General features: G+C 43.7%; 1 protein-coding gene across 2 annotated transcripts in view; it reads right to left on the reverse strand.

Moving 5' to 3' along the window:
- The window catches only part of DHX30 (DExH-box helicase 30), a 176616-nt gene that overhangs the window by 35178 nt on the left and 115542 nt on the right, over positions 1 to 25896 (reverse strand). For both annotated transcript variants that reach the window (XM_030196609.1, XM_030196598.1), the window contains 2 exons: positions 25517 to 25598; positions 11787 to 11980 (listed from right to left, as the gene is read on the reverse strand). In XM_030196609.1, coding sequence (XP_030052469.1) covers positions 11787 to 11980; positions 25517 to 25598 — 276 coding nt within the window. The remainder of the gene's footprint in view (positions 1 to 11786; positions 11981 to 25516; positions 25599 to 25896) is intronic.

The following is a 25896-nucleotide window of genomic DNA, read 5'->3' on the forward strand; positions in this document are numbered from 1 at the left end:
CCTCCAAAATTGATGGGGAGCTCCCACCACCCAACTCAAAATCTCTGCCATGAAGGAAAAAAATGTTATGTGAGAATGTGGAGGGAAAGTGTCCTTAAAATATAAAATGCGAGAGAATCAAGTGAGATTAAGCCTTTGCAAAGTACTTATCTGTCCCCTGGATCAAGGTCTCAAAAATCAGAGAGAAACAAACTGTCTTCATCTAGCCCATCTCCCCTCAAAATGAAAAATACACAGGAACAGCAGATCCAAGGACTAAACCATTACACTTGGAAGAGAAGACACAACTAACTATTCCACCCTAAATCCTCTCTTCCCCAACTGAAGTATACTGCAGTGAAAAACAGTGGGGGAAACAAGAAACTAACACTCTCCATCCTGCCCCTTTCCTCCCTTCCACCATAAACCAAAAATAAGGCAGAGATAAACAAGGCACATGCTTAGAGTCTAAATGTTTAGTGGAGCTCTGCCAGATGTAGTTAGGACTCTGGCGACTATCTGGATTTTTTTTTACGACTCTACAGATTTTAAATTAATTTCTGGAAGCCAGAAGAATCTCTTACATATGTGAAAAATGTCCAGAGTTTAGGGATCTCTATCTACTACTACTACTTATTAAAGAATGACACAGAGACAGGGCAGGACAGAGCCCACAGGGGTCACAAAGTCATTCTCTACTTTGAAGACTGTTAATGACTTGGACAGTTACTTATGCTCAAATGATGCAGACGACAATGTTTTGATTTTTTGCAATAACAAGCAACTGGCAAAATTTGTACAGAGATACTGTGCATTCCTATTACCAGCACATCTTCTGAGAAGCCATTTTCTATTGCAGGAAGGACTGTGGAAGACAGGAGAGCTAGACTGAATCCTGAGACCGTTGACAATTTATTCATCCAGATTAAAAAATCATAACAGTGCTTCAATAGGGCGTATTTCTTCCCTGCTAGGGCATATAGAACGTATACTGGACATTTTAACAGGATGGATTAGGGTTCCTTAGGGTAGAAGAAGTTAGCTATTGTTGGGGTTCGAAGGGTAGAGGGAGGTGGTGGGAAGGTTATTATAGTTGCTCATTATTATTGTTTTCTATTTTTGATTTATAAACAACAGTCGTACAGAATATTGTTCCTTTTTATACTTTAATAAAAAGATTTAAATATAAAATCTTTAGTGTTCGAGGCTTCTGCAGATAAGGACAGAGCCCGCAGGGATGGGGACAAATTTTATTCTCGTGTCATTCTCTACTTATTTCTTCAGTGTCACATAAACACTCTAACTTCCCACTTTGTACGAGTGAGCCTGCCCTCCACACTTCCAATATCATCAGCAATCTGACCAATCTCATGCAGGAAGAACTCAAGACAGGAAGACAGGAATCAGAGTGTGTGTGGGAAAGATCCAATCAATGGGAAAAGAGCACTGGAAAGCAGCTCTAGTCACAGAAAGGGAAAGGTTGAACAGAAGAACGTCTCTGAGCTGTAGAAGAAATGAGCCTATGCTCTACAAGGAGCACAAGGATTACCCTGAAGAGCCAGTGGAGCCAAGTTTGTCTTGAAGGTCGCTGAGAAATAGTAGGAATGGGAAATCATTTTGGGGAGGGGGGGGGGGGGGGGGAAGAGCCTGAAGGGCAACTACAGACTCTGGGAAAAAGCTGGCAGCAACTGCATCAACTTCACATTATGGCAACGCCAGGGGCGTAGCCAGACAGATTTTGAGTGGGCCTAGGCAAGAAGTGGGTGGGCGGGCACCAAGTGTTTCCCCCTCCCCCCCACCAACAAAATATCTCAGCTGGCGGTAAAATGCTTCTCTCCATCTTGGCAGTCTGCAGCAGGTATGTGCTGAAAACTGAACATGCACAGGTGCCAGTATCGTGGAGAGCAGCGTTTTTGTTACCATCAGGAGGAAAGTCTTCAGCTGGTGCAGCTTGGAATCCCCAACAGCTACCGCTAAAAATGTGCTAGGCCCACCTGTGGCTACGCAACTGGGCAACACTTACGATGGGGGTGAGGGAGCATAGGAGCAGGAGGCAGCAGCACAAAACTGCCTCCACGCTATATCCTTTCAGAGGCACTAAAGAAAGCTAAACATTTTCTGTTGCTTCTTCCATCAGTGAAGTCTTTTAAACCTCAGACACATCACCTGTAAGCCTTTCCTCTGGCCTTCAATCTCACTGATGGGATGGACTTCCTCCTTGGCTTTTCCAGTCTGCGCCAGAGGAGCAAAGCATGTCTGGTGTGCACCCTGTGCAACGCGCTCCTGCCCCATCCAGTTTGCAAGGGAAGTCAATAGAAGGGGTGCAATTTTTGTGCCCCAGTTTCCCTTGCCCCCTGTGCGGCCACACCGCCCACACATAGGTTGCTACAGCCCTGGCACCAGAAGCAATGTAAGATTGAAAATGACTTGCCCAGCTTCCCTAGTTCTCAGTCTACTGCGCTCAAAACACATTTGTTACATTTGTACCCCACATTTCCCCACCTATTTGCAGGCTCAACGTGGCTTACACAGTACCATAGAGGCGTTTGCCAATTCGGTTGATAGCAGATACAAAGTTATATTGTGGACAGATGAGATAGGTGTGGATCAGGCGTCATGGGGTCGAAGGACGTGAAGATTATAAATTGTCCAGTACGATCATCAGTTATGCTGTGTTGCTGGGATTTATGTTGGATCGGTGGGATAGGCCTTTTTGAAGAGGTGAATTTTGAGTGATTTCCTGAAGTTTAAGTAGTTTTGTTTTGTTTTACATTTGTACCCCGCGCTTTCCCACTCATGGCAGGCTCAATGCGGCTTACATGGGGCAATGGAGGGTTAAGTGACTTGCCCAGAGTCACAAGGAGCTGCCTGTGCCTGACGTGGGAATCGAACTCAGTTCCTCAGTTCCCCAGGACCAAAGTCCACCACCCTAACCACTAGGCCACTCCTCCAGTGATTTCCTGAAGTTTAAGTGGTCACGGATGCATAATCTCCAAACTCACTCACAGTTCCCTGCTGCTGCCACCACACCAAAACCTAAGCCACACAGATTTCCCCAGGACACTTTTGAAGTGTCCAGGGTGGGAAAGGCCATGAATAAAGATTCCATGGTGGAACAGAAAAAAATAGGCAAATGTGACCCTGCTGGGAGTGAGGGGACTTTCAAGAACTGTAATTGAGTGTTCCTTATTGGGGCCCACAAATGTATGTTTGTATGGAGCTCAATATAGTGTTAATCCAGCCCTGCACATCAGCACCTCAAAACAGAGAAATAAGGAAAAGAATTTATAGTGATCAGATGCACACACAAAATGAAGTGCCTTGTAAAAGTCTTCATACCCCTGTACATTTTTATATTCTGTAGTCTAAAAATACAGTTTAGATTGAATTACAGGATTTTTTCCACTAATCTGCATAACATACTCTGACTTTCAATGTGAAAAAACAATTATAGAAATACTCAAAAGTAGCCAAGAATTAAAAAAAAAAAAGAGTGAAACAGGGTAGTTGGAACACTCTGCTTTTTGATAATGTTTTGTACTACTTATGCAACTACTCGTTGCAATAATAAAAAAAGATTTAACATTAAAAAAAAAAAAAGTCTTTATTGCATACCCCTTTACTCTGTACTTGGTGGAAGTCACTTTTATAACAGTCTTGAGTTAAGGAGAAATTAGATCTTACCTGCTAAATTTCTTTCCTTCAGTCCCTCTAGATCAGTCCAGATGCTTGGGTTTATGCACATCTACTAGCAGGTGGAGACTGAGAACTACTGAAGTCAGAGTGAGCCTCTGTCCTGTGCAGCCAACATCTAGTCAGTGTTTTCATACCAAAGCCAGATGAAAGACAATTAAAAAATATTTAATTCCCCTTAAGACTTAGGGTACACTAGCCACAGACATCAAACCATAGATAAACATGGAAGCAACTTCCTCTCTGAAGTTCTGTCATCACTCCCTACACAGCTCCCAATTGCTTAGTCTTAAGAAATGCACTGAATTAGGCTGGGTTCTAGACTGATCTGGAGGGACTAAAGAAAAGAAAATTAGCAAATTTAACACTTAATTTCTCCTTTCTTAGCATCCCTCCAGATGCTTGGGAAGTACCAAAGTAGTAACTACTTTCTCCTTAATTCTATAAACTTGCACGCACAATTTTACGCTTAGCACGCAAAGATGCGCACATGAGTTACACAACAATGCCACTTACATGCGTAACAATTTAATAATTAGCTGTTAATTGGTATTTACCAATTATTATATTTGGCACTAGTTAGAAGTTACACAAGTAACTGTCCTTAGTTGGGATTCTAGAAGTTAAGCGCACAAAATCCAAAGTGTGCAACTGTGAGGGAGGCATCGATCTGTGAGGGACGCCCAGCACTTAAGCACACATTTCCCGTGGGAGGTTGTGGAGATGAAAACAGTAATGGAATTCAAACATGCATGGGATAAACACAAAGGAATCCTGTTTAGAAGGAATGGTTCCGCAGAGATTAGGTGGCGACGCTGGTAATTGGGAAACAAAATGGGAGCTGGGCAGACTTCTACAGTCTATGCCCTGATTGTGACTGAATAGATAGGGATGGGCTGGAATGTAAATTTTAAGGGGCTTCGGCGTTTGCTCCAGAACTTAGTACAAGAACAGTGCTGGGTAGACTTCTACGGTCTGTGCCCTGAGAAAGGCAAGGACAAACCAAACTCGGGTATACATATAAAGTATCACATACCATGTAAATGAGTTTATCTTGTTGGGCAGACTGGATGGACCGTACAGGTCTTTATCTGCCGTCATTTACTATGTTACTATGCTATTATAGAGTTAGGCACAAGCATTTATACCAGCTGTTGAGCCCTAAAGTTAATTACTGTGGACTTCTGCTAATATTCTATAAATCGTAATTATATGCATAACTGCTAATACAGAATTCATGCTCAGCATCCCAACACTTAACTTTGGCCAACTTGTAGAGAATTACCACTCTGCTAAGCCACCTGTCAAGCTCTTGTCCTGAAGGCTGCATCCTTATGAACCTGAACATATACTTCATAATGCTTCACAAGAGAGTGTGAGGACAACCAGACTGCCACCTGGAAATGTCTTGAGGTGAAATAAGACTGCTTGCTCCCTGCAGAATCATAGGTATTGTGCATCCCCTGAGAATATATTTTGATGTGATGGCCACTTTAGACCACCAGGCTATAGTCATTATCAAGACATCTCTCCTCTGCCCTGTCCCCCAAACAGGACAAGCAACTAATCAAAGTGATGAAACTCCTTTGTCCTTTTGGTAGTATAGCAAAAGTGTTTAGTAAACATTTGCGTAGTACCCTTCTGACATCCAACCACTATGAATGGCTCTGCTTCACCTCCCTTCCGGCTTCCTCCAATACCAGAAATGTTCCGGTTAAAACGAAAAGATACCACTTTGGGGAGAAAGGAAGGAACAGAGTGCAGCATCACCTTCTCTTTCAAAAAAACAAACAAACAGGAAAGGCTTCCTGCACACTAAAGTCTGAAACTCCAAAATCCTTTAACATGACTTCCCCCTCAAATGTTCAAAAAGCAACTGAACCAAAGCTGAGACACAAGATTCAAACCCAAAGGAGAAACCACTGGATGACGAGGAGGCTGAATTGTCTTTATTCCTTCTCAGGGATCTAACTAGGAGGCCAATGCCCTGTGTAAAACCAAAGCTTGATAGCCATAACCTGAACCTTAAAGGTAGGCCAATGCCAACCCCCTATGCAAACCATCCTTTAGAAAGTCTGGAATCTCTGCTATGGATGCCCTCAGAAGAACAAACTGCTGCTCCCGACACCATCCATCAAAGATGTGCCACACTTCCTTGACCTCAACATGGTGGAAATCAGTTTGCCAGCATATCCTCTTTTTCACAACCCTCTCAAGAATCAGGCAGTATTCATTTCAGTACTTAACACATGGAGCTGCAGAGGAAACTGAACCTGGTTCCCCAGATCTCAATCTACTGCTGACCATCAGGCAGCAGCAGGAATTGAACCCAGTTCCCCAGGTCCACAACCCGCTACACTAACCATTAGGCCACTCCTCCACTCCAGTAGACAAAAACAGTATTACAATATGAAGATAGATCCAGCATCCAAACCAGTCTCTGCCATCACCACATCTTCTGAGACCAGAAACCTCATTTTAGGCCTCCACAATTAGATGCCATCACATCCCCATACCAGAGCCTCTGTGGCAAATTCAGGGCCACTACCACCACTAGGCCTCCATGTTCCTCTATGCTTTGGATGATTTGGCCCAGCAATGGCTACAGTGGGAACAAACAGGGTAAATCAACTACAGGCCATAGCTGAACAAATACATCATTCCTTACGATCAAGAATCTCTTCTGTAACTGAAAAATACAGACACCTTCAAAACAATTAAATCCACCACTGGCTGGTTCTAGCGTTGCACTCTCTTTGCAAGGGCTTCCTGGGCCAGACTCCACTCTTCTGGGTCCAGGAGTTTTCTGCTCAGAAAATCCACCTGAGTGTTCTCTGCTCTAACTACAGGTTCCTTGGGTGAATCTATGCCCTCTGGTGTATCCTGTGGTTGACATGGAACCTTGGATTCCCCTTAACTCTTCACTAGCTCATCTAAATCTTCTCCAAACAACTTTTCCCTGAAGGGGAGCTTGCTCAACCTCACTTTAAATGCTATTTCCAACAACAAACTCTGTAATCACAGAGATCTAAGGGCCACTACTAGAACTGCCATATTCTTCACTGAATCCCTGATCAAATCATACAGGTCATTTGACAGGAAGGCTGAGCCCATCTCAATTTTGCACACCTCCTGATCTCCTAGACCTGACTCTTCCGTCCGTCTAACACTTTCTCAGCCTGCTGAAATCATATCCTTGCTAAGAAGCCAACACAGATTGCTGCCTGCAAGACCAAGACTAAAACATCGAAGTTCTGCTACAAGAGGACTTCAATCTTACGGTCCTGAGGATCATTCAGTGCAGCACCCTCTTTCTACCAGGATTGTGGTCTTCTTAGTCACAGCAGAAACCACTTTTGTGGTCTCAAGGCTTCCCTTTCCTCCACTGGGGTAGGGTAAAGCCTCACCATGGATCAACAAACCTCAAAAACTGCATCCCGTTCCACGTCAATCATGTCTCTGATAACCTGATGCAACCAGGCAGGTTTCCATATACTTTCTAGTAGGGGATTCTCCTTCTGGCACTATCATGCTTGTGCTCCTCAGAAAGGTTAACAACAGAGACAACATGCAAAATTAGCTCAAGTTCATCCTTATGGAAAATGCACACTTCAGAGTACTCCTCCTCACCTAGGGGAACTCCTCTCTATCCAACAATCCCCCACATGCTGCTCTTGCCAGTCCTTAACTTCCTCGGCTGAATCTGATTCTCTCCCAGAGAGTTCCAAATCCATCCTTCCCCAGATCCATGGCCCAGTCCAACCACTGCTTCTTCAACGCACAAGGACCACCCTCCCAACCCCCAAATCAAAACCTTCTAAGACTGGACTGCCTGACCTCCTGTCTTCCTTAAACAGAAGGCCCTATACATCACCAGAAGGAACTCCAGAGTAAACCCCACCACTCCAAAGGGTTCTCCATCATTGCTACAACCTCCCAGCACTGGGCATAGCAGTTCATCAGGTACATGAGAAAACTCTAAGATGGTGGCTCTCTACTATGCTCCAGGCCCTTTCAACAACTGCAAGCTCAGCCCCCAAGACTCCACCTCCCTGCTGCGCATCACACAAGCATATCCAGCACTGGCCCTTCCACCAATCTGCACAAGTGACAGCGCTGGGGCTTTCTGAAGCTCATCTCAGATTATCTGACCTGATTCCTGTTGGAACTGCAGTGCACTCTCTCCTCCGTCAAGGATCACCAGCTAACAGGCTGTGGCAAGAGAATGACAGCCAGCCAGAGAAGAAGTTAGTAAGAGATTGCTCCTACCCAGCTTCCCTTACTTCTTTTCTTTTGTTTTCTTTTGTCTGGCTGCTCTGAACTAGGCACTCAAGGTTTCCCTCCAAACCAGGAAGAAGCAGCCAAGGCACCCACACCACTCCTCACATCGTTCCCACCTGGAAAGCCCTGGACAGGCAAGAATGAGGAGGGTATAGGAGAGACCCAGTCACCTGGGTGTAACACCCCAGGGGCAGAAATTGTGCTGCAAGGACCCCTTGTCCTTACTTACAAGCCAGAAAATGCCAACTTTTTTTTTTTTTTTTGGGGGGGGGGGGGGGGGGGGGGGGGGGTTTTAAAATGTTCTTGTTTTTGTGCTGACCTAAGGTGCCCACTTCCAGCTACACTATCTACCTGGATTAGTCAAGAGTGCACATGTTTACCCATGTCTACCCTCCACTAGAAACTGAGAAATACTGACTATATGTAGCCTGCACAACCTGCACAAGACAGTTAAAGGCTCACTCTGCAGTCAATAGTACTCGGTCTTCTTCTGCTGGCAACTGTGCATAAGCCCAAGCATTTGGACCAGTCTGGAGGGATGCTAAGGAAGTGTATCAACATTGCATAGTGGGATGGTGCAGTTTTTACCCATTCTTCTTGGCAGAATAACACAATCTCTTTCAAGCTGGCTGGGGATAGCCAACGGACCGCAGTCTGGGGCGTAGCTACGGGTGGGCCTGGGTGGGCCCAGGCCCACCCAATTTCAGCCCAGGCCCGCCCAGCGCCAGCGCCCATTGCCGGCCACTGCTGCTTTTCCTGTTGAGCAGCAGGGCCGGCGCTACAAAAAGAAGAAGCGCTAACGGCGCTAAGGACGAGAAATGTTTAAAAAAAAAAAAAAAGCGCGGCACCGGCAGGCACTGTCTCGGCAGCCTTGAGGCACTGGCTGCTGAGGCATTGGCTGCTGACTCGCAGGCTCCTCCCGTCTCTTACGCCACTGCCCCTGGAGCGAAGAAAGAGGGAAAACAGACGGGAGGATGGGGAGAGAAAGAGGGAAAACAGACGGGAGGATGGGGAGAGAAAGAGGGAAAACAGACGGAAGGATGGGGAGAGAAAGAGGGAAAACAGACGGAAGGATGGGGAGAGAAAGAGGGAAAACAGACAGAAGGATGGGGAGAGAAAGAGGGAAAACAGACGGAAGGATGGGGAGAGAAAGAAGGATGGGGAGAGAAAGAGGGAAAACAGATGGAAGGATGGCAGAGAAAGAGGGAAAACATGGAAGGATGGGGAGAAAGAGGGAAAATATGGAAGGATGGGGAGAAAGAGGGAAAACATGGAAGGATGGGGAGAAAAGAGGGAAAACAGATGGAAGGATGGCAGAGAATGAGGGAAAACATGGAAGGATGGGGAGAAAGAGGGAAAACGTGGAAGGATGGGGAGAAAAGAGGGAAAACAGATGGAAGGATGGCAGAGAATGAGGGAAAACATGGAAGGATGGGGAGAAAGAGGGAAAACGTGGAAGGATGGGGAGAAAAGAGGGAAAACAGATGGAAGGATGGCAGAGAATGAGGGAAAACATGGAAGGATGGGGAGAAAGAGGGAAAACATGGAAGGATGGGGAGAAAAGATAGAAAACAGATGGAAGGATGGGGAGAGAAAGAGGGAAAACGGATGGATGGGGAGAGAGACTCTGGATGGAAGGATGGGGAGAGAAAGGGGAGAGACTGGAAGGATGCAGAGAAAGCTGAGAGACTGGAAGGATGTGGAGAGAGAAGGGACACTGAACAGAAAAGGGTAGAGTGATACAGAGACACTGGTTAGAAAGAGGGAGAGAGACATTAGATGGAAGGATAAGGAGAGAGGATAGATGGAAGGATGGGGAGAGAAAGAGGGAAGACGCTGGATGGAAGGGTAGGGAGAAAGAGGTGACACTGGACGGAAGGATGCAGAAAGAAAGAGGGGAGACTACTGGAAGGATGGGGAGAGAGAGGGGAGACTGGAAGGATGGGGAGAGAAAGAAGAGAGCTGCTGGATGGAAAAGGAGAGAAGTGAAAGACTGGAGAATAAGAGGAAGGGGCATGGAGAGAACAAGGGTGAGAAAAAGATGAAAAGCCATAAGTAGATGAAGGAAATTAAAGAATGGATAGTAAGAATGAATTAAATCAGGACAGAGAGAGAGAGGCAGAAAAATATTGAAGAAAGCAAAGAAAAAGGAGAGAAAAATGAGAAATGGCCAGGAAACCGTGGCAGAAGAGTTAAGCGAAAACGAAGGAAAGCAGAATCTAGAGACTGGGAGCGACACAATGAGAAAAAGTAAATGGCCATACAAGAAAGGTAAAGAAAATAATTTTATTTTTAATTTAGGATAAAGTAATATGGTGTTAATAAAGTTTCAGAGACCAATACTTCCTTCCTTAGGTCAGAAGAGGATACCGTAACAGCATTATACTGACCTGAGGCAGGAGGTTTTGGCCTCTGAAAGCTCATTGAAAAGGGTGTTAGGCTATTAAATAAATTTTCTGAAATCTGATGCACTGAAAAGCAGCACTTTACCCTGTGTGACAAATGCATCTGATTAGCGTGACTAAATTTTGCTGGGGGAGGGGGGTAGAGAGAAAATTTTGTGCCCACCCACTTTGGGTTCAGGCCCATCCAAAATTGGCAGTCTGGCTACGCCACTGACCGCAGTATTCAAATCTTGCCAAAAGTTTTGCGTTTGATTGAGGTCGCAGCTTTCGCTGGGCCACTCAAGGACATTCACTTTCTTATTGCCAAGATACTCTATTCTGACTTTTGTTTTGTGCTTAGGATCACTGCCCAGCTGAAAGATATATGTTCCTCCCCAGTCCCTGGCCTACAAGTTTTCCTTTAGGATCTGCCTTGTACTTTATACCATCCATCTTTAAAACCTCCTTATCCCCACTACTGAAAAAATATCCCTACAACATAATGTTGCCAACATCATGTTTTGCAGTATAGATGATGTTATCAGGGTGATGCACTGTGCTTGTTTTACACCATGCATATCATTTAGCACTAAAACCAGAAAGTTCTGCTTTTGTTTCATCAAGCCACAAAACCTTCACTCAAATGCATGCAGTTTCTACAAATGCCATGCAGTGCATCATACAGCTTTTCTTCAGTAGTGCCACCTTCCCAAATAGGAAGTGCTTGTGGAGCAACCTTGAAAATGTTCAACAGTGAACATTTCCCCCAGTCTCAACCAGAAACCTCTGTAGTTCTTTCCAAGTTATTTTCATGTGCAAAGGAACCTTCCTCAACAGTTTCTTTAACCCACATCTCGATCTAAGCAGTGTCTTGGTAGTGCTAAACTCTTTTACTTTATAGTGATGAACCTGATAACACTCCAAGGGATGTTCACACACTAAAATTTTAGTACGGCCTTCTCATATTTTGTACCTTTGAGGAAATTTTATTACAGAGTTTTTGGCAGTTCCATGGTCAGAATGCTTAGACCTTTCCTTCAAATTTGCACAGTTCTTCATCCAGGAGTATTTTAATCACCTCAGTTTCTATAAATGGATACAGGTGGCTTTATTTAACTTACTATAAGTCTTAAGGGAATTTTTGGAACTAGAGCTAATCTGGATTTGCTATGACAACAGGTGTGAAGATTTATGCAATCAAAAATTTTTGCTTTCTTAATTACTAAATGTAAATCAGTGGAACAAAACTCTTCAACGCATTTCCAGTTGTATTTTCCAAGCAGCAGAATGTACAAAAAATGTAAAGGGTGTAAAGACTTACACAGGACTGTATGTAGAATAAGGCAGAAACATCAGAGATGCCACAACAGAGACTGGTAAGAGCACTGCCCTTCTACTCACCCCTTCACAAACCAGAGATTTTTTAAAAAGGGCAAAGTCAGTCCTCACCTTAATGACTGCTGCTCTGTTCTCTAGGCTACCCATAAAGGGATCCCGAGTAAGACAGGCAACAACAATGAGCAAGGGATGGAGGCAGCGAAAGACAGATGCTAAAACGATGGCCTTGGCCAGGCGGGGATCAGTGGAGATGTGAGCAAGGCGTTGACCAAGAGTAGTGAGGGCCTCCTCCTCATCCAGCACTCCTGCAAGTAAACCAAGTGTCACAGAATTAGAATAAGATGACATCTAAAGATTGAAAGGCCCATCTACTCTTCCTGATAAAGTACTACAGAAGCCCCCCCCCCCACCACCAGTTTAATTTCCCTTTCCTCAAAGCTAACAATCTGCTGTATTTATCCCATGCTTATTTTAATTCTGATAAAGATTTTGTCCCTGCCACTTCCCTTGGAAGGATATTCCATATTGTTCCATATTATAATCTTTTTGTCCACATGAGACAGACATCACAGACATTCACTTAATAGAGCTGATGGAAAGCAGCATTATCAATGATCAGGCAATCCAAGAGTCTTTCTCCCCCCTCGGCTACATAAAGAACCCAGAGCCGACTCTTAAATCTAAGCATCAAAAGTGAGACAACTCTAGATTCCAAGTGCTCTCAAGTAGGAAAAGGCAATAATTCTCTTGATGGCTTTCCAAAAGCATCTGTACCAGTAACTGCATCAATGTTTCTCTCAATGCACACTCCAATTCCACACATAAGGATCCTTAATACTAAGGCATTTGAGACATTTAATCTTTTGTAATATGAAATCTCTAGTCCCAGCTGTGTCCAGTTCAAGAGTAACTAATGGTTAAAGCAATGAACTGAAAACTAGGGAAACCAGTGTTCAAATCCTGCTCCTTCTACAAAAGCTCCTTTTGCCTTTGGATGAGTCATTTCATCCTCCAGTGCCTCAGATACAAATTTAGGCCCTAATTTACCAAAGCTTTGTTAACATTTTTACACCTGTTAAAGAACATTAACATGTTTTAATTTGAAATAAGAGCATAGTTAGTAAATAAGCCTCAAAGAGAATTAATCAGCTTTGTAAATAAGAGCCTTGGTTGGATTATTAAGCTCTCTTGTATCTAAATGCAACTCACGCCGAACATAGATTTGAAAAAGCAAGTCTAATTAAATCTCAAATCCAAATTTAAATGTAACCTAGATGTGCACACCCTGAGTGGGGTTTTGCCGGGTTCTTGAGGCCTGGATTGGCCGCTGTTGGAGACGGGATGCTGGGCTGGATGGACCCTTGGTCTTTTCCCAGTATGGCGGTGCTTATGTACAACAAGAGGATTGTGAAATGCTGTTTGTAAAAGTATACCAATAAAAATTCAAGTAACAAAACATTGAGACAATTTTTAATAATTGAGAAAATAGAAAATTATAAATATCGTGGTAAAGAAAAATTACATTCTTACCTAATAATTCTTTTAGTCATACCACACCAGTCCAGACTAATGGGTTATGTCCATCTACCAGTCGATGGAGACAGAGAAATGTAGTTCCAAGTAATCTGCCTCTTAAGGGTATCATGCAGCCTGGAATGTTCAGTATTTCGAATAGACAAACCTTGGTGCCCCAAGATATATAATTACGAATATAGAACTGTAGGGGTATTTCCCTGTGTGTCTCACCTTACTCGTCTTGGCCTGTATAATCCTATGACATCAGGATGGAGTCTGCAACCTATGACCTGCACATCAGTGATTTAGCTAATTCAGCTTTCTGAAAAATCACTAGCAGTCATTTAACATCCAAGGGCATGCAGTGGGCAAACCAGCCCCCTTTATCTCCCTGAGAAGCTGAAAGGCTCCAGCAAGCTGGGTGAGAAACAGAAAATGCATACCACAATGTAACAACTTGAAGGTCAAGAACAACAGACCCTTCTTGCCATGCAGTGAGCTGAGGAAGATCCAGATTGGGTTCCTGCAGTCACCTGACCGAGAGGTACTGGGAAAAGCGGGAACAAGGAGAAATCAGTTAGTCGGAATCCTTGGAAGAGGGTGGAAGCTGGAAAGAAGACCAGAGAGACCTGATAAGGTCCACCATCTTATGTACCGTGTATCTGGTGAAAAGTACCGCTTGGTTCAGCTACCTGCAAGGAGTGACCTGTGCCCTCCCTGTCTGCTGCAGTGTGCCTATCCTAGCTCTGACTAAGACTCGCTGGAAACTCAGCTTGAGTCTGGGAAGTATCCTGTGCCAACTCCCGAGAGACTGCCACGAAAGTCAGCCTGGTGAGAAATACGGTGATTTATTTCCTATTAGTATGGGTTTAGTGAGTGGTAATTAACTGAGCAAAAGACTGGGTATAGTCGGACCGTGATCAGGAGATAAGCTGCTAATAACCGTACTACCTCGTAACATAGTTGTAGCATTCCCAATCAGTTGTGTAATTTTACCTGGTAACCGGTAAGAACAGAGTGTGTAGTGTGACAATATAGTTTATAATTTTATCAGCCAGTATTTTTGTATTCAGCTAAAGCTTTGCCAGAGTTTCTATATTTGTATCTTATCTATAATAAAAGCTAATATATTTCAGCCTGCTTTCTCAGTTGCGTCTCTCTCTCGGAAGTAATTGGCTTGGTGCCAATCCAAGGTTCCCTCCCCTCCCCTAGACCGAGTACAGAGTATTTTGCTTGCAGATAGTTCTGTTTGGGGACCTTGGGCACAGATAATTATTACCTGTGATATATCCTACAGAACAACTCATGAGGCGGCTCAGCCTGAGCTATATCATGTAGAGGCTGATGCTCCACAGAGAATCCACAGAAACAGGAGATGCAAGATAGCACAACAAAAAATTTTTTTTCGTGTGCTACTGGGCAAAAACCATTTGTCCTATACTAAATTCAGTGTGCGTATTCCGAATCCGAAGTCAGAATTGTTGTAACACGTCAGGAAATTCTGTTATGCATAAGTTTGTCCAAATGAATTAAGCACTTGGAAAGCATTGAATAATTTTTTACAGAATGAGTTTTACTCCAACAATTACCTGATCTACATCAAAGTTTTCGTAGTAAACAGTATATGAAAATGTAATGGAACAACAAAAATTTCAAAAAAGTCTCATATTCCAGTTTAAAAGTCTTACTTCAGCAAGGCCCAGTACTGTTAAAAGTGCTTCAGGCGTCTGCTTTTTCATTTGTGACCGGTCATATTTTCCCATTGCAAAAACCAGCAGTAGTCCCCCATCAAGCTGGGATTCCAGCGGCCTTGATATCTGTTCTCCATTGTAGAAATGTCTTTATGGACCCTCTCTCCATGCTCATTACTTACGTGTCCCAAATTGGGTGGGAAAAAGTTAAGATGGGAATGTAAGAAATGCATTTTCAATGACATTCGGCAGCCAAGTTGTTAATATGCTTTAAGCATGTTGTCTACTAGCTCAGCATAGTTTTCAGCCTGTCTGTTCCCAAAGAAGTTCTGCACTACTAGCACAAATGCATCCCAAGCTGCAAGTTCCAGAGGGTTGAGTTTTGTTCTGAATGTGTCATCATGCATTAGTTTGTTGATTTTGGGGCCAATAAAAATTCCGGCTTTTATTTTAGCCTCAGTTTTCAGTGTGCTAAACATCTCCTTCAAATACTGGAAACCATTTCCATCACGATCAAGCGCAATTACAAATTTTTTTATTAAACCAAGTTTAATGTGAAGTGGTGGAAGATAAACTTGAAGTGGATCGACCAGTGATTTGTGTTGTACACTGTACCGACCAACTGTGTGCTCGACTCTGAGAGGCCACTGTCTCATTTTGTAATGATTTTTGTCATCACGACCGTTCCATAGGCACAAGAAACACATATGCTTCGTGTACCCTAACTGTAGGCCAAGCAGCAGTGCTACCAGTTTCAGGTCAGCACAAATATTCCATTTATGTTCAGAGTATTTGATCATTTTCAAAATTAACTCCATAGAAGCATGGGTCTCTTTCATTCCAACCCCATGAGCCAATGGAACAGATGGTTTTTCGTTACCATTGTGCAACAAGACAGCTTTCAAACTCGTTTTGCTAGAGTCTATGAATAGCCTCCATTCATCGGGAACATGTGCACCATCTAACTCCATCATAAGACCATTTACATCAGTACAGAAACAGACATCACTTTCCATTGCATAGTATGCAGCTAACTTGGTATTGTCAATGACGAAAGTGTGAAGTTGTGGTGCTTCGTTGTAGCAAATTCCATTCCCAAAGTCTAGAAGCTAGCAGTTCTGACTTTTCTTTAGATAATGACAGATCTCTTACCAGATCATCTAAATCTGATTGGCTCAGAAAGTGCGGCTGACCCTCCAGTTGTTCTGGATCAGGAAATACATCAAGCCAATCAAAATCTTCTTCTTCATCAGGATCAGAAGCGTCAGTTTCTATTGCCGTTTCTTCTGCGGGAGGGGCAGGCACTGGATTCTCTACATCGTGTAGTACTGGTTTAAGAGCAGACTCAAAGTCAGGATACACAATTTGTGACTTGTTTCTCTTTGAATATCCAGCGATTTTAGTCATGCAAAAATAACAGTCTGAATGGTGATCTTTCTGCTCACGCCAAATCATCGGCACTGCAAAAGCCATTCCTTTCCTTTTACCATTCAACCACTGCGTTAGCTCAGAGTAACACACAGTACAACAAACATGAGGTGCCCAGCTTTTATCTTGATCTCCAATTTGACAGTCAAAGTAATACTTGTAAGCAAGGCGCACTCGCTTTGTCAGATTCTTGCGCTGATCAGTGTATTTGCCACATATGTAGCAGAAATTGTCCGGATCGTTAACACATTTGCGTCTATCCATCTTGCCTTATGTTTCAGTAGTTTTTATTAAAGGCATCAGAAATTACACAAACAAGTTAAAACAGTAACAAGGATATCTGAACATTGTTCAAAACAGAATTTTATACTGACCTTTCCATCTTGCCTTATATACTTACTGCTGACATCAGCCAATAGACCTGCCTGAGTGCATCTGGACAGGTCCAGGCATGTCTGTTGGAAAATTTCCAATATATAATGCATTAATATTATAAGTGAATAGGCTTTGCATGTATAACTTAAAATCTAGACATGTCAGGCAAATTCGGAGTTCATATTTGGAATCGGCGGGTTCAATTTAGTATAAATCACATGTTTTTCTCTCAGTAGCAAAATCATTGTTGCACTGATGAAATAGACAACTGGAGGTGATATCTGTGAATAAACATCAAATGAAAGAAAACACCAGAGGGTGGGGCTCTGTACTGGTCTGGTATGACTAAAGGAAAGAAAATTATCTTGCTGGAAAATGATCAGGTAAGAACATAATTTTTCCTTCCTTGTCATCTGTATCAGACCAGTCCAGACTGATGGGATGTAGCAAAGCAGCTCCTCACTAGGGTGGAGAGAAAAACACCAGAAGAGACATAACTCAATGGCAGTCTCAAAGGTTTGAACTGAAGGGTAGAGCCAAGTAGTCTCCAGTATCTTAGGGGTGCTAAGGACACCCTGAACATGAAAAGACTTACCAGGAAGCAACAGATCGAGATATGGGCTAAGTCCGAGTTGGAATACTAGCAGTATGCAAATGGAATAAGGCCTTGAAAAATAAAAGAAGGACCTTACCAAGATGGCAACTAACCCAAGACAGCAACCACCCCCCACAGGAGGGGTACAAGATGTCACTGAACCTGGGGAAAAGTAGTGCAAAGTGAGAGGAGAAAAGGACCCCAGTGCCTTTCAGGAGGAGATATACGAGCGAGAAGATCTGTCACCAGTACCAACAGCGGAGTTAACTACAACCATCTAGACATCTGCTGGAAGAAAAGCTGATGCCATGGTTGTAAGAAGCGCTGTGACCTAAGAGCTCCATGGCCAAAGACAGAATGGCATTCCATGGCCAGAGACAGAGCTGCGCACCCTGCCTGAAATGGAGCCTTGCTCCATGTTCGGAGATGGAACTGTGGAGCACATGGAGAGACATGTCCAGGCCTTGCAGCTTTCAGTGGTCCTTCCCCCTGTCATGGATTGTTTCAACATTCTGTCTCTTCTGGTGTTTTTCTCTTGCATTAGTTAGGAACTGCTTTGCTACATCCCATCAGTCTGGACTGGTCTGGTATAGATGACAAGGACGGATTGCTTTGAACTTGTGCATTGAATTTTAAAACCTGTTAATTCTGATACTGAATTGCTTACCTAAAGCACTGCATTTCAAAACTAGTAAGTCTCTGATACCTGAGGGTTTAGCACTAGGCTTGTTAGAAATTAGATATTTATCTGTAATTTTCCTGCTTAATTTTATCCCTTAAAGTATTTGCTTCCTGCCCTTCCCCCACCATTCCTTTCTTGATGGTGAAGCAGAGGTAGGACTAGCCTTTTAAAATAGGGAAGCTGTAGGCCTATATGTGGTCTTTGTGACCAACCTTTTGAGCTTGGAGACTCACTGAGGTAAGCAAAATTTCTTCATCCCCTCCTATCTACCTGACTTGCGCTTTTCTGCTTGTTTCTATAAACCTTGTCTGTTCTTTCACAAAAATTAAAAAGAACTTTTTTAGTATTGCTTTGAACTTGCGTATTGCATTTTAAAACTTGTTAATTCTGATACTGGGTTGTTTACCTAAAACCACTGCATTTCAAAACTGTTAAGTCTCCGACATCTGAGGGTTTACAACTAGGCATGGTAGAAATTAGATATTTATCTATAGTTTTCCCGCTTAATTTTATCACTTAAACTACTTTACACCCAGTCTTGATGACAAGCTTGTAGAATAGCAGAGAAGCAGAACACTGCAGCCTGGTGTCACAGATAACACAGTCTGCAGCTCTTGCTTCCATAGGCCCTCCCACCCTGACAATCAGCCCACCCACCCCCTAGGGTGACACTTCCTACATAACCTTGGTTTACTGTTCCTTTCCTATCCATAAGACACTGAACCACCACACCTCGGGACAGCAATATTACTAGACTGCCCAACATGTGTATCAGACGCTTGGCCGAGGAAGACCAAAGACCATTGGTAGTGTGCCAAACGTGGCAATGTGGTGCTATCACCAAACACAACTGCTTCTGATAGCCCCTGGACAAGGGTGCAGGAACTGGAAAGCCTGGAGACCTGTAAGAGAGCTGCTTTGGACTCTAGAATCCCTACATCACCATGCTGTAGCTGCAAAAGAATGAGTAAGCTCTGAAACAAAGAACATGAATTTTGTTCTACAGCCAGAGAAAGTCATAATAAAGAGGCCGAAGAAGCTCTGATGATCAAGGCCCATCAGTACAGCATAACTCATCCATTGATGCTCAGGAGCTGCACAAGAAAGCGAAAAGAACAGAAGTCCCCTGGAGTCCAAAATCTGCTGAAAAGACCAGAGCAGACCAAAATAAGGCTCCAACACCTGCAGAGGCTAGGAATCTTGATTCATACTAAATCCAAGAACCCGTAAGACATGGGATTGCCGCTACAGCAGCCCTACACAAGAAAAGGTGCTGTGCACCTCATTGGAGACATGAAATTACTGATTTGTGCAGCCCAGATGACACAGACTAGCCGATCAGCACAGCAAGGGAGATGGGAAGAAGCACCCTGTGTCAAGCAAAATTGTTGTATGTCACCGCTGAGACAAGGAAATGGGGCTATGTGGATCCCTGAAACCAGAGAAGCCTGCAATCTCTGAGAAAATGCCCTTCTGCAGCCCTAGTTAGACCAGGAAATGAGATCTTTGTCTGTATTCACACCCTAGAGAAACAGATTGCCATCTCACATAGGGTTACCATTTTTTTTATAGGGTTACCATTTTTTGTCCTCATAAAAAGAGGACACTTGCCATGACCCATTTCACGCCCTCGCCCCGCCCCCGGTCGCCCCCTCTTCCCCCCATCACCTTCCCTCCCACCTGTCACCTCCCCGCCCCTTACGCTACTATCCCTGGTGGTCTAGAGGTACCCCTTCGCTCGGGGCAGGAAAGGAAGAGCCCCCGCTTTCCTGCCAGGAGCGCTGCTGCTAGCTGCCCTGCTGCATCCTGTGCGAGTCCGGCTCTCGGCGTTTCAAAATGGCCGCCGAGAGTTGAAGCAGCCTCGCGAGACTTCAACTCTCGGCGGCCATTATGAAACGTCGAGAGCCGGACTCACACAGGATGCAGCAGGGCAGCTAGCAGCACCGCTCCGGGCAGGAAAGCGGGGGCTCTTTCTTTCCTGCCCCGAGCGAAGAGGTACCTCTAGACCACCAGGGACAGTAGCGTAAGGGGAGGGGAAGGGAGTCCCGCGCCCGCCTCCGCTCCCGCCAGCCAGCCCGTTTGTCCAGAAATCCAGACAAACGGGCAGGCTGGCCAAATCCGTCCGGACGCCCGGACATGCCCTCAAAAAGAGGACATGTCCGAGTAAATCCGGACGTATGGTAACCCTAATCTCACAGAAATGAGAGACATGGGAAATATGACATTGCACACAGACAGGACAAAAGGCAACAGGCTGCAAATAAATGTACCAGTTGCAGGGAAACAATTACTGCCCACAGCTCCCCAAAGGCCGCTGCTAACCAGACTGTGGCTCGTCCTGACAGGAGAACCTTAACAGTCCCCAAAGCCTGCCAAACCAGGGAAGAAAACCGGTACGAGGCAATCCTTTGGCAAACCATCCAGGCCTAAAGGCGGGATGCATTCTGCAGAGCGGCGGGAGAATAGTACCACAAAGTAACTTTTAAAAAAAATGGCAACAGTCAGGAGAAGAAAAAAATGCTTGTTGGAGCCACTTAGCGCGCCTAAGTTTCCCACTGACTGCATCAGTGCAGCCGTTGTGACCGACCAAATAAGCCTGAAAAAAAGGGCCGCAAAAAAAACATATGTCCCATAAAATAAAATGCTGCAAGCACAGAATAAGAAAATACTTACCTCAACCCCCAGAAAAACCTAGTGAAGGAATGGCATTAAATATAAAGAGAATACTTCCTGGTTGAGAGTGTACAGCCTCCCCCTCCTCCCAAACACACAACAGTGCTTGTTTTATCCTGTTCTTTTGCCTCATTTCACTCCCTATAGGAACAAGCCAGGGAAAGAGGTTAGCTGGATTTTTGGAGAGTGGGGGTAACAGGGACACAGCACCACCGAGTACCACCCTGTAGGAGCAAAACGCACTACATTAAGAATTACATGCTCCTATATAATAAAGTTACGTAGAATTATAATTCATAGCACCTTCCAGCACTACCAACCTGATATTAGAATCTGGCCAACTTACTAGGCCTTAGCTTGCACATGGAAGGACACAGATTAATATGGCCAGGGCTACAGAACCGAGAGCAATAACAGTAACAACGTTGTACACTGGAACAGTGACCTTAGGGTCAGACCAAATCTGCAGCCAGTGGATGAGGAGAGTAACAACCATATTACATCACCACACAGGAACTGGTGGTTGCAGACTTCGAGGCTCATTCCCTTCAAAGAAAAGCGCCTCGTTTATTTGAATCATGACCTCCTGGTTAAAGTACCCTTCGTTGTGGTGCCGATGGGACAGAATTGTGGCCCCTCAAATCACATCATCTGAAACAAACAAGGTTGTCTGAATAAACACACGAGGTCCATGTCAAGCTAGGAGTCATGCCACCACACCAGCAGGTGCTGATGTTTTCTCTATAAAATGGAACTGTAAACTAAGACAATGTTGTTTGCATTCTATCTAAAGTGCAGCCCTGCTCTGCCGTCTGTCTGATTTGTATGAGAAACACTCTGCCACTTGCTGGATGCCTGGCTTCATCAACATGCAGGTTGTATAGTTGCCATGTAATTACTGTATAGTACTATGGAGTTAGCTGGCTGTATTATAGGTCTAGCTAACATAGTAACATAGTAGATGACGGCAGAAAAAGACCTGCATGGTCTGCCCAAGACAAACTCATATGTGTATACCTTACCTTGAATTTGTACCTGTCCTTTTCAGGGCACAGACCGTATAAGTCTGCCCAGCAGTATTTCCCGCCTCCCAACCACCAGTCCCGCCTCCCATCACCGGCTCTGGTACAGACCGTATAAGTCTGCCCTCCCCTATCCTAGCCTCCCAACCACCAACCCCTCTTCCCCCCACCTGCTCCGCCACACAATTTCAGCTAAGCTTCTGAGGATCCATTCCTTCTGCACAGGATTCCTTTATGCATATCCCACGCATGTTTTAACTCCGTTACCGTTTTCATCTCCACCACCTCCCGCGGGAGGGCATTCCAAGCGTCCACCACCCTCTCCGTGAAAAAATACTTCCTGACATCTTTCCTGAGTCTGCCCCCCTTCAATCTCATTTCATGTCCTCTCGTTCTACCGCCTTCCCATCTCCGGAAAAGATTCGTTTGTGGATTAATATCTTTCAAATATTTGAACGTCTGTATCATATCACCCCTGTTCCTCCTTTCCTCCAGGGTATACATGTTCAGGTCAGCAAGTCTCTCTTCATACGTCTTGGAACGCAAATCCCATACCATCCTCGTAGCTTTTCTTTGCACCGCTTCCATTTTTTTTTAACATCCTTCGCAAGATACGGCCTCCAAAACTGAACACAATACTCTAGGTGGGGCCTCACCAACGTCTTATACAGGGGCATTAAAACCTCCTTTCTTCTGCTGGTCACTCCTCTCTCTATACAGCCTAGCAATCTTCTAGCTATGGCCACCGCCTTGTCGCACTGTTTCGTCACCTTCAGGTCCTCAGATACTATCACCCCAAGATCCCTCTCCCCGTCCGTGCCTATCAGACTCTCCACGCCTAACACATACGTCTCCATTGGATTTCTACTCCCTAAGTGCATCACTTTGCATTTCTTCGCATTGAATTTTGCCAAACGTTAGACCATTCTTCTAGCTTCTTCAGATCTTTTTTCATGTTTTCCACTCCCTCCGGGGTGTCCACTCAGTTGCAAATCTTGGTGTCATCTGCAAAAAGGCAAACTTTACCTTGTAACCCTTCGGCAATGTCAATAACAAATATATTGAACAGAATCGGCCCCAGCACCAATCCCTGAGGCACTCCACTACTCACCTTTCCCTCCTCCAAGCGAACTCCATTCACCACCACCCTCTGGCGTCTGTCCGTCAACCAGTTCCTAATCCAGTTTACCACTTCGGGTCCTATCTTCAGCCCGTCTAGTTTATTTAAGAGCCTCCTGTGGGCTTTATGTGTATTTCCTTTTGGCTAAATAAAGATAAATTCATCTGTCACTATTTTTGCATTCCTTTTACTGTTCCTGCTGCTACTGTAAATAAATAAGCATAATATTTTTATAATACCTTTGGGTGTGGAGTTAGTTCTGTTATTTGGGCATTATGAATTTGGGTCTATAGATAAAGGGAACACAATTAATTTCCACAATGTCTAATACCAAAATGTGGCGGTGTCACATTATTATATAATCTACATAGTTAACTTTCTAGAAGCCAATAGGTTATAAGACCCGAGGCAACACGGCTTTACCAAAGGAAAATCCTGCCTAACGAATCTTATTGACTTCTTTGACTGGGTGACCAAAGAACTGGATGAAGGCCGTGCGCTAGATGTAATCTTCTTGGATTTCAGCAAAGCCTTTGATACGGTCCCCCCCCAGAAGACTCGTGAATAATCTGAAAGGATTGAACTTAGGACCAAAAGTGGTGAACTGGATAGGAAACTGGTTGACTGACAGGTGGCAGAGAGTGGTGATAAATGGAATCCGCTCGGAGGAAAGGAAGGTGTGCAGTGGAGTTTCTCAGGGGTCGGTGCTGGGGCCTATAATATATTTGTGGGAGGTATTGCTGAAGGGTTGGAAAGAAAGGTTTGCCTTTTTGCAGATGACATGAAAATAGCAAATAGAGTAGATACCCTGGAGGGACTAGAAACGATGAGAAGGTATCTCCGAATGTTAGAAGAATAGTCAAGGGTCTGGCAGTTAAAATTTAATCCTACTTAAGTATTAGGGACAATCATAGAATACCAGAGTCTTGAATTTTAATAAATTGTACTAGAGGGCTCCAGATTTTTTTGTTTTATATTACTACACACCATTTATTGTGTCTATATATCTTGTGTGAAGTCATGTCTCTTTAAATATGAAAAGAAAACGTGCAAAAGGTCAGGTATATAAACCTGGAAGCGACTGCGAGGGGAAAGTAATGTTCAGTGATGACGGTCCCGCCGGTAAGCAGCCGATATAACTATTATTACAAGTATTAAATAACTGAGCAAATAATTAGTGTTGATTGTTGAATCTATTTAGGATTGTCTATGATAGGATATGTCGTTTGATTGTTATAGATTTAAGAAGTGGTTCCTCCTGAGGAAGTTACACAAAATGCGGTCCTGATTTGAGGAACCGCTCGTTTACTAGGAATGTAATCAAATGGTTGAGGATTTTGAAGCCAGCTAATCACGACCACGTCCTATCGTTTAAGCCAAAGGGACACAATAAAGCCATGCAATGAGGTTTTCATTTGGTGTTAAACCATTCGTCAAGCCTGATTTATGAACTGCAAGTGTTGCCTTCGAAGCAACAGGAGATAAGTGGTGAATTGAGTATATATGTGGTTTAATGAAGAATAAACCTAGACACATCGTAAAGTGTGTCTACAACTAATAGATACACGCTATAAGACTTTGGGAACAGACTTCAAAGACATTGTTAGCGTGTGGTGCTAAACCACTATTCAGCAACATTATGTCAAGCTCTATCAAAAGGTTCATTAGTATTGCTGTTAGGCTTTGACTTCAATGGTGTGAATGTGGAGCGTAATTGTGCTGAAGGAAAGGCATACTACATATTTTTATAGGCTTTGACTTCAATGGTGTGAATGTGGAGCGTAATTGTGCTGAAGGAAAGGCATACTACATATTTTTATAGGCTTTGACTTCAATGGTGTGAATGTGGAGCGTACTTGTGCTGAAGGAAAGGCATACTACATATTTTTATGTTTATATATGTAAAGATATATAGACACAATAAATGGTGTGTAGTAATATAAAACAAAAAAAAATCTGGAGCCCATTAGTTAAAATTTAATGCCAAGAAGTGTAGAATGATGCACTTGGGGTACAGAAACACAAAAGAGAGATACCGGATAGGAGGGGAGAGATTAATAAGCTTAACTCAGGACAGAGACCTTGGGGTATTGGTGTCTGAGGACCTAAAGGTGAAGAAACAATATGAAAAGGCGACGGCCGTGACCAGAAGGACGCTAGACTGCATAGAGTGGGGTATAATCAGCAGAAGAAAGGAGGTGTTGATGATCCTCTACAAGTCGATTATGAGGCCCCACTTGGAGTAACCTCTTGCTCAATGGATACCGACAAGAAACTGGTTCAGGAGCTGCCAGATCAACACCAAGAAGGAGCTGCACGATCCAACTACCATCCACTTGGAGAGACAGAAAATACTGAACATTCCAGGCTGCACAATATCCTTAAGGGACAAATTACTTGAAACTACTTTTGTCTGTCTCCATCCGCTGGCAGATGGGCATAACCCACTAGTCTGGTCTAGATGACAAGGAAGTTTTTGTATTTTTTTTTTTAAACAATCTATTCTTGGAGATTATTTGTATGATTAGATTGTGATCTCATTATTTTTGGTTAGGGACTAATTAAAACCTTGACACTCTATGGTCATTTTCTTCCCACAAAAACACAAAAACTAAAGCACCATGGACAGTTAAAGTTTTAATAAGAACAAATTGGAAATAAACACATTTGGTTGAGTTTTCTCCTCCAAATGTTACATACCTGTGATTATAAATGCCTATCATTTCCCTTCCAGACTCACCAATTTCCTGCAGAAGCCTCACAGCCTCCTCAATGGCTCTTATGTCTGGACACTCCACAGCTTCTGAGAGAAAATCGACAGCCTGGAACAAAATACTAAGATCAATGAACATTCACTACTGAAAATGTACACAAGAACTGTGGTGGTATCACCAACCTGCAATTTGTAAAGGCAACAAAAAAGCAGGATGAAGAATATGCATTTGATCAATACTAAAGCAGGTGTTACAATAAATCAATACATTAATTACAAGCATAAAAAAAGGAACAGTCCATATACAAACCATTTTTTACAAACTAAAATTAAAAACAAATCCTAAGACAGATACTTAAAACCTAAATATACATAAAACAAAGGCATCAAACAAATTGTTACAAAAT

Source organism: Microcaecilia unicolor, chromosome 1, assembly GCF_901765095.1.
Source record: "Microcaecilia unicolor chromosome 1, aMicUni1.1, whole genome shotgun sequence".
NCBI classification, from domain to species: domain Eukaryota; kingdom Metazoa; phylum Chordata; class Amphibia; order Gymnophiona; family Siphonopidae; genus Microcaecilia; species Microcaecilia unicolor.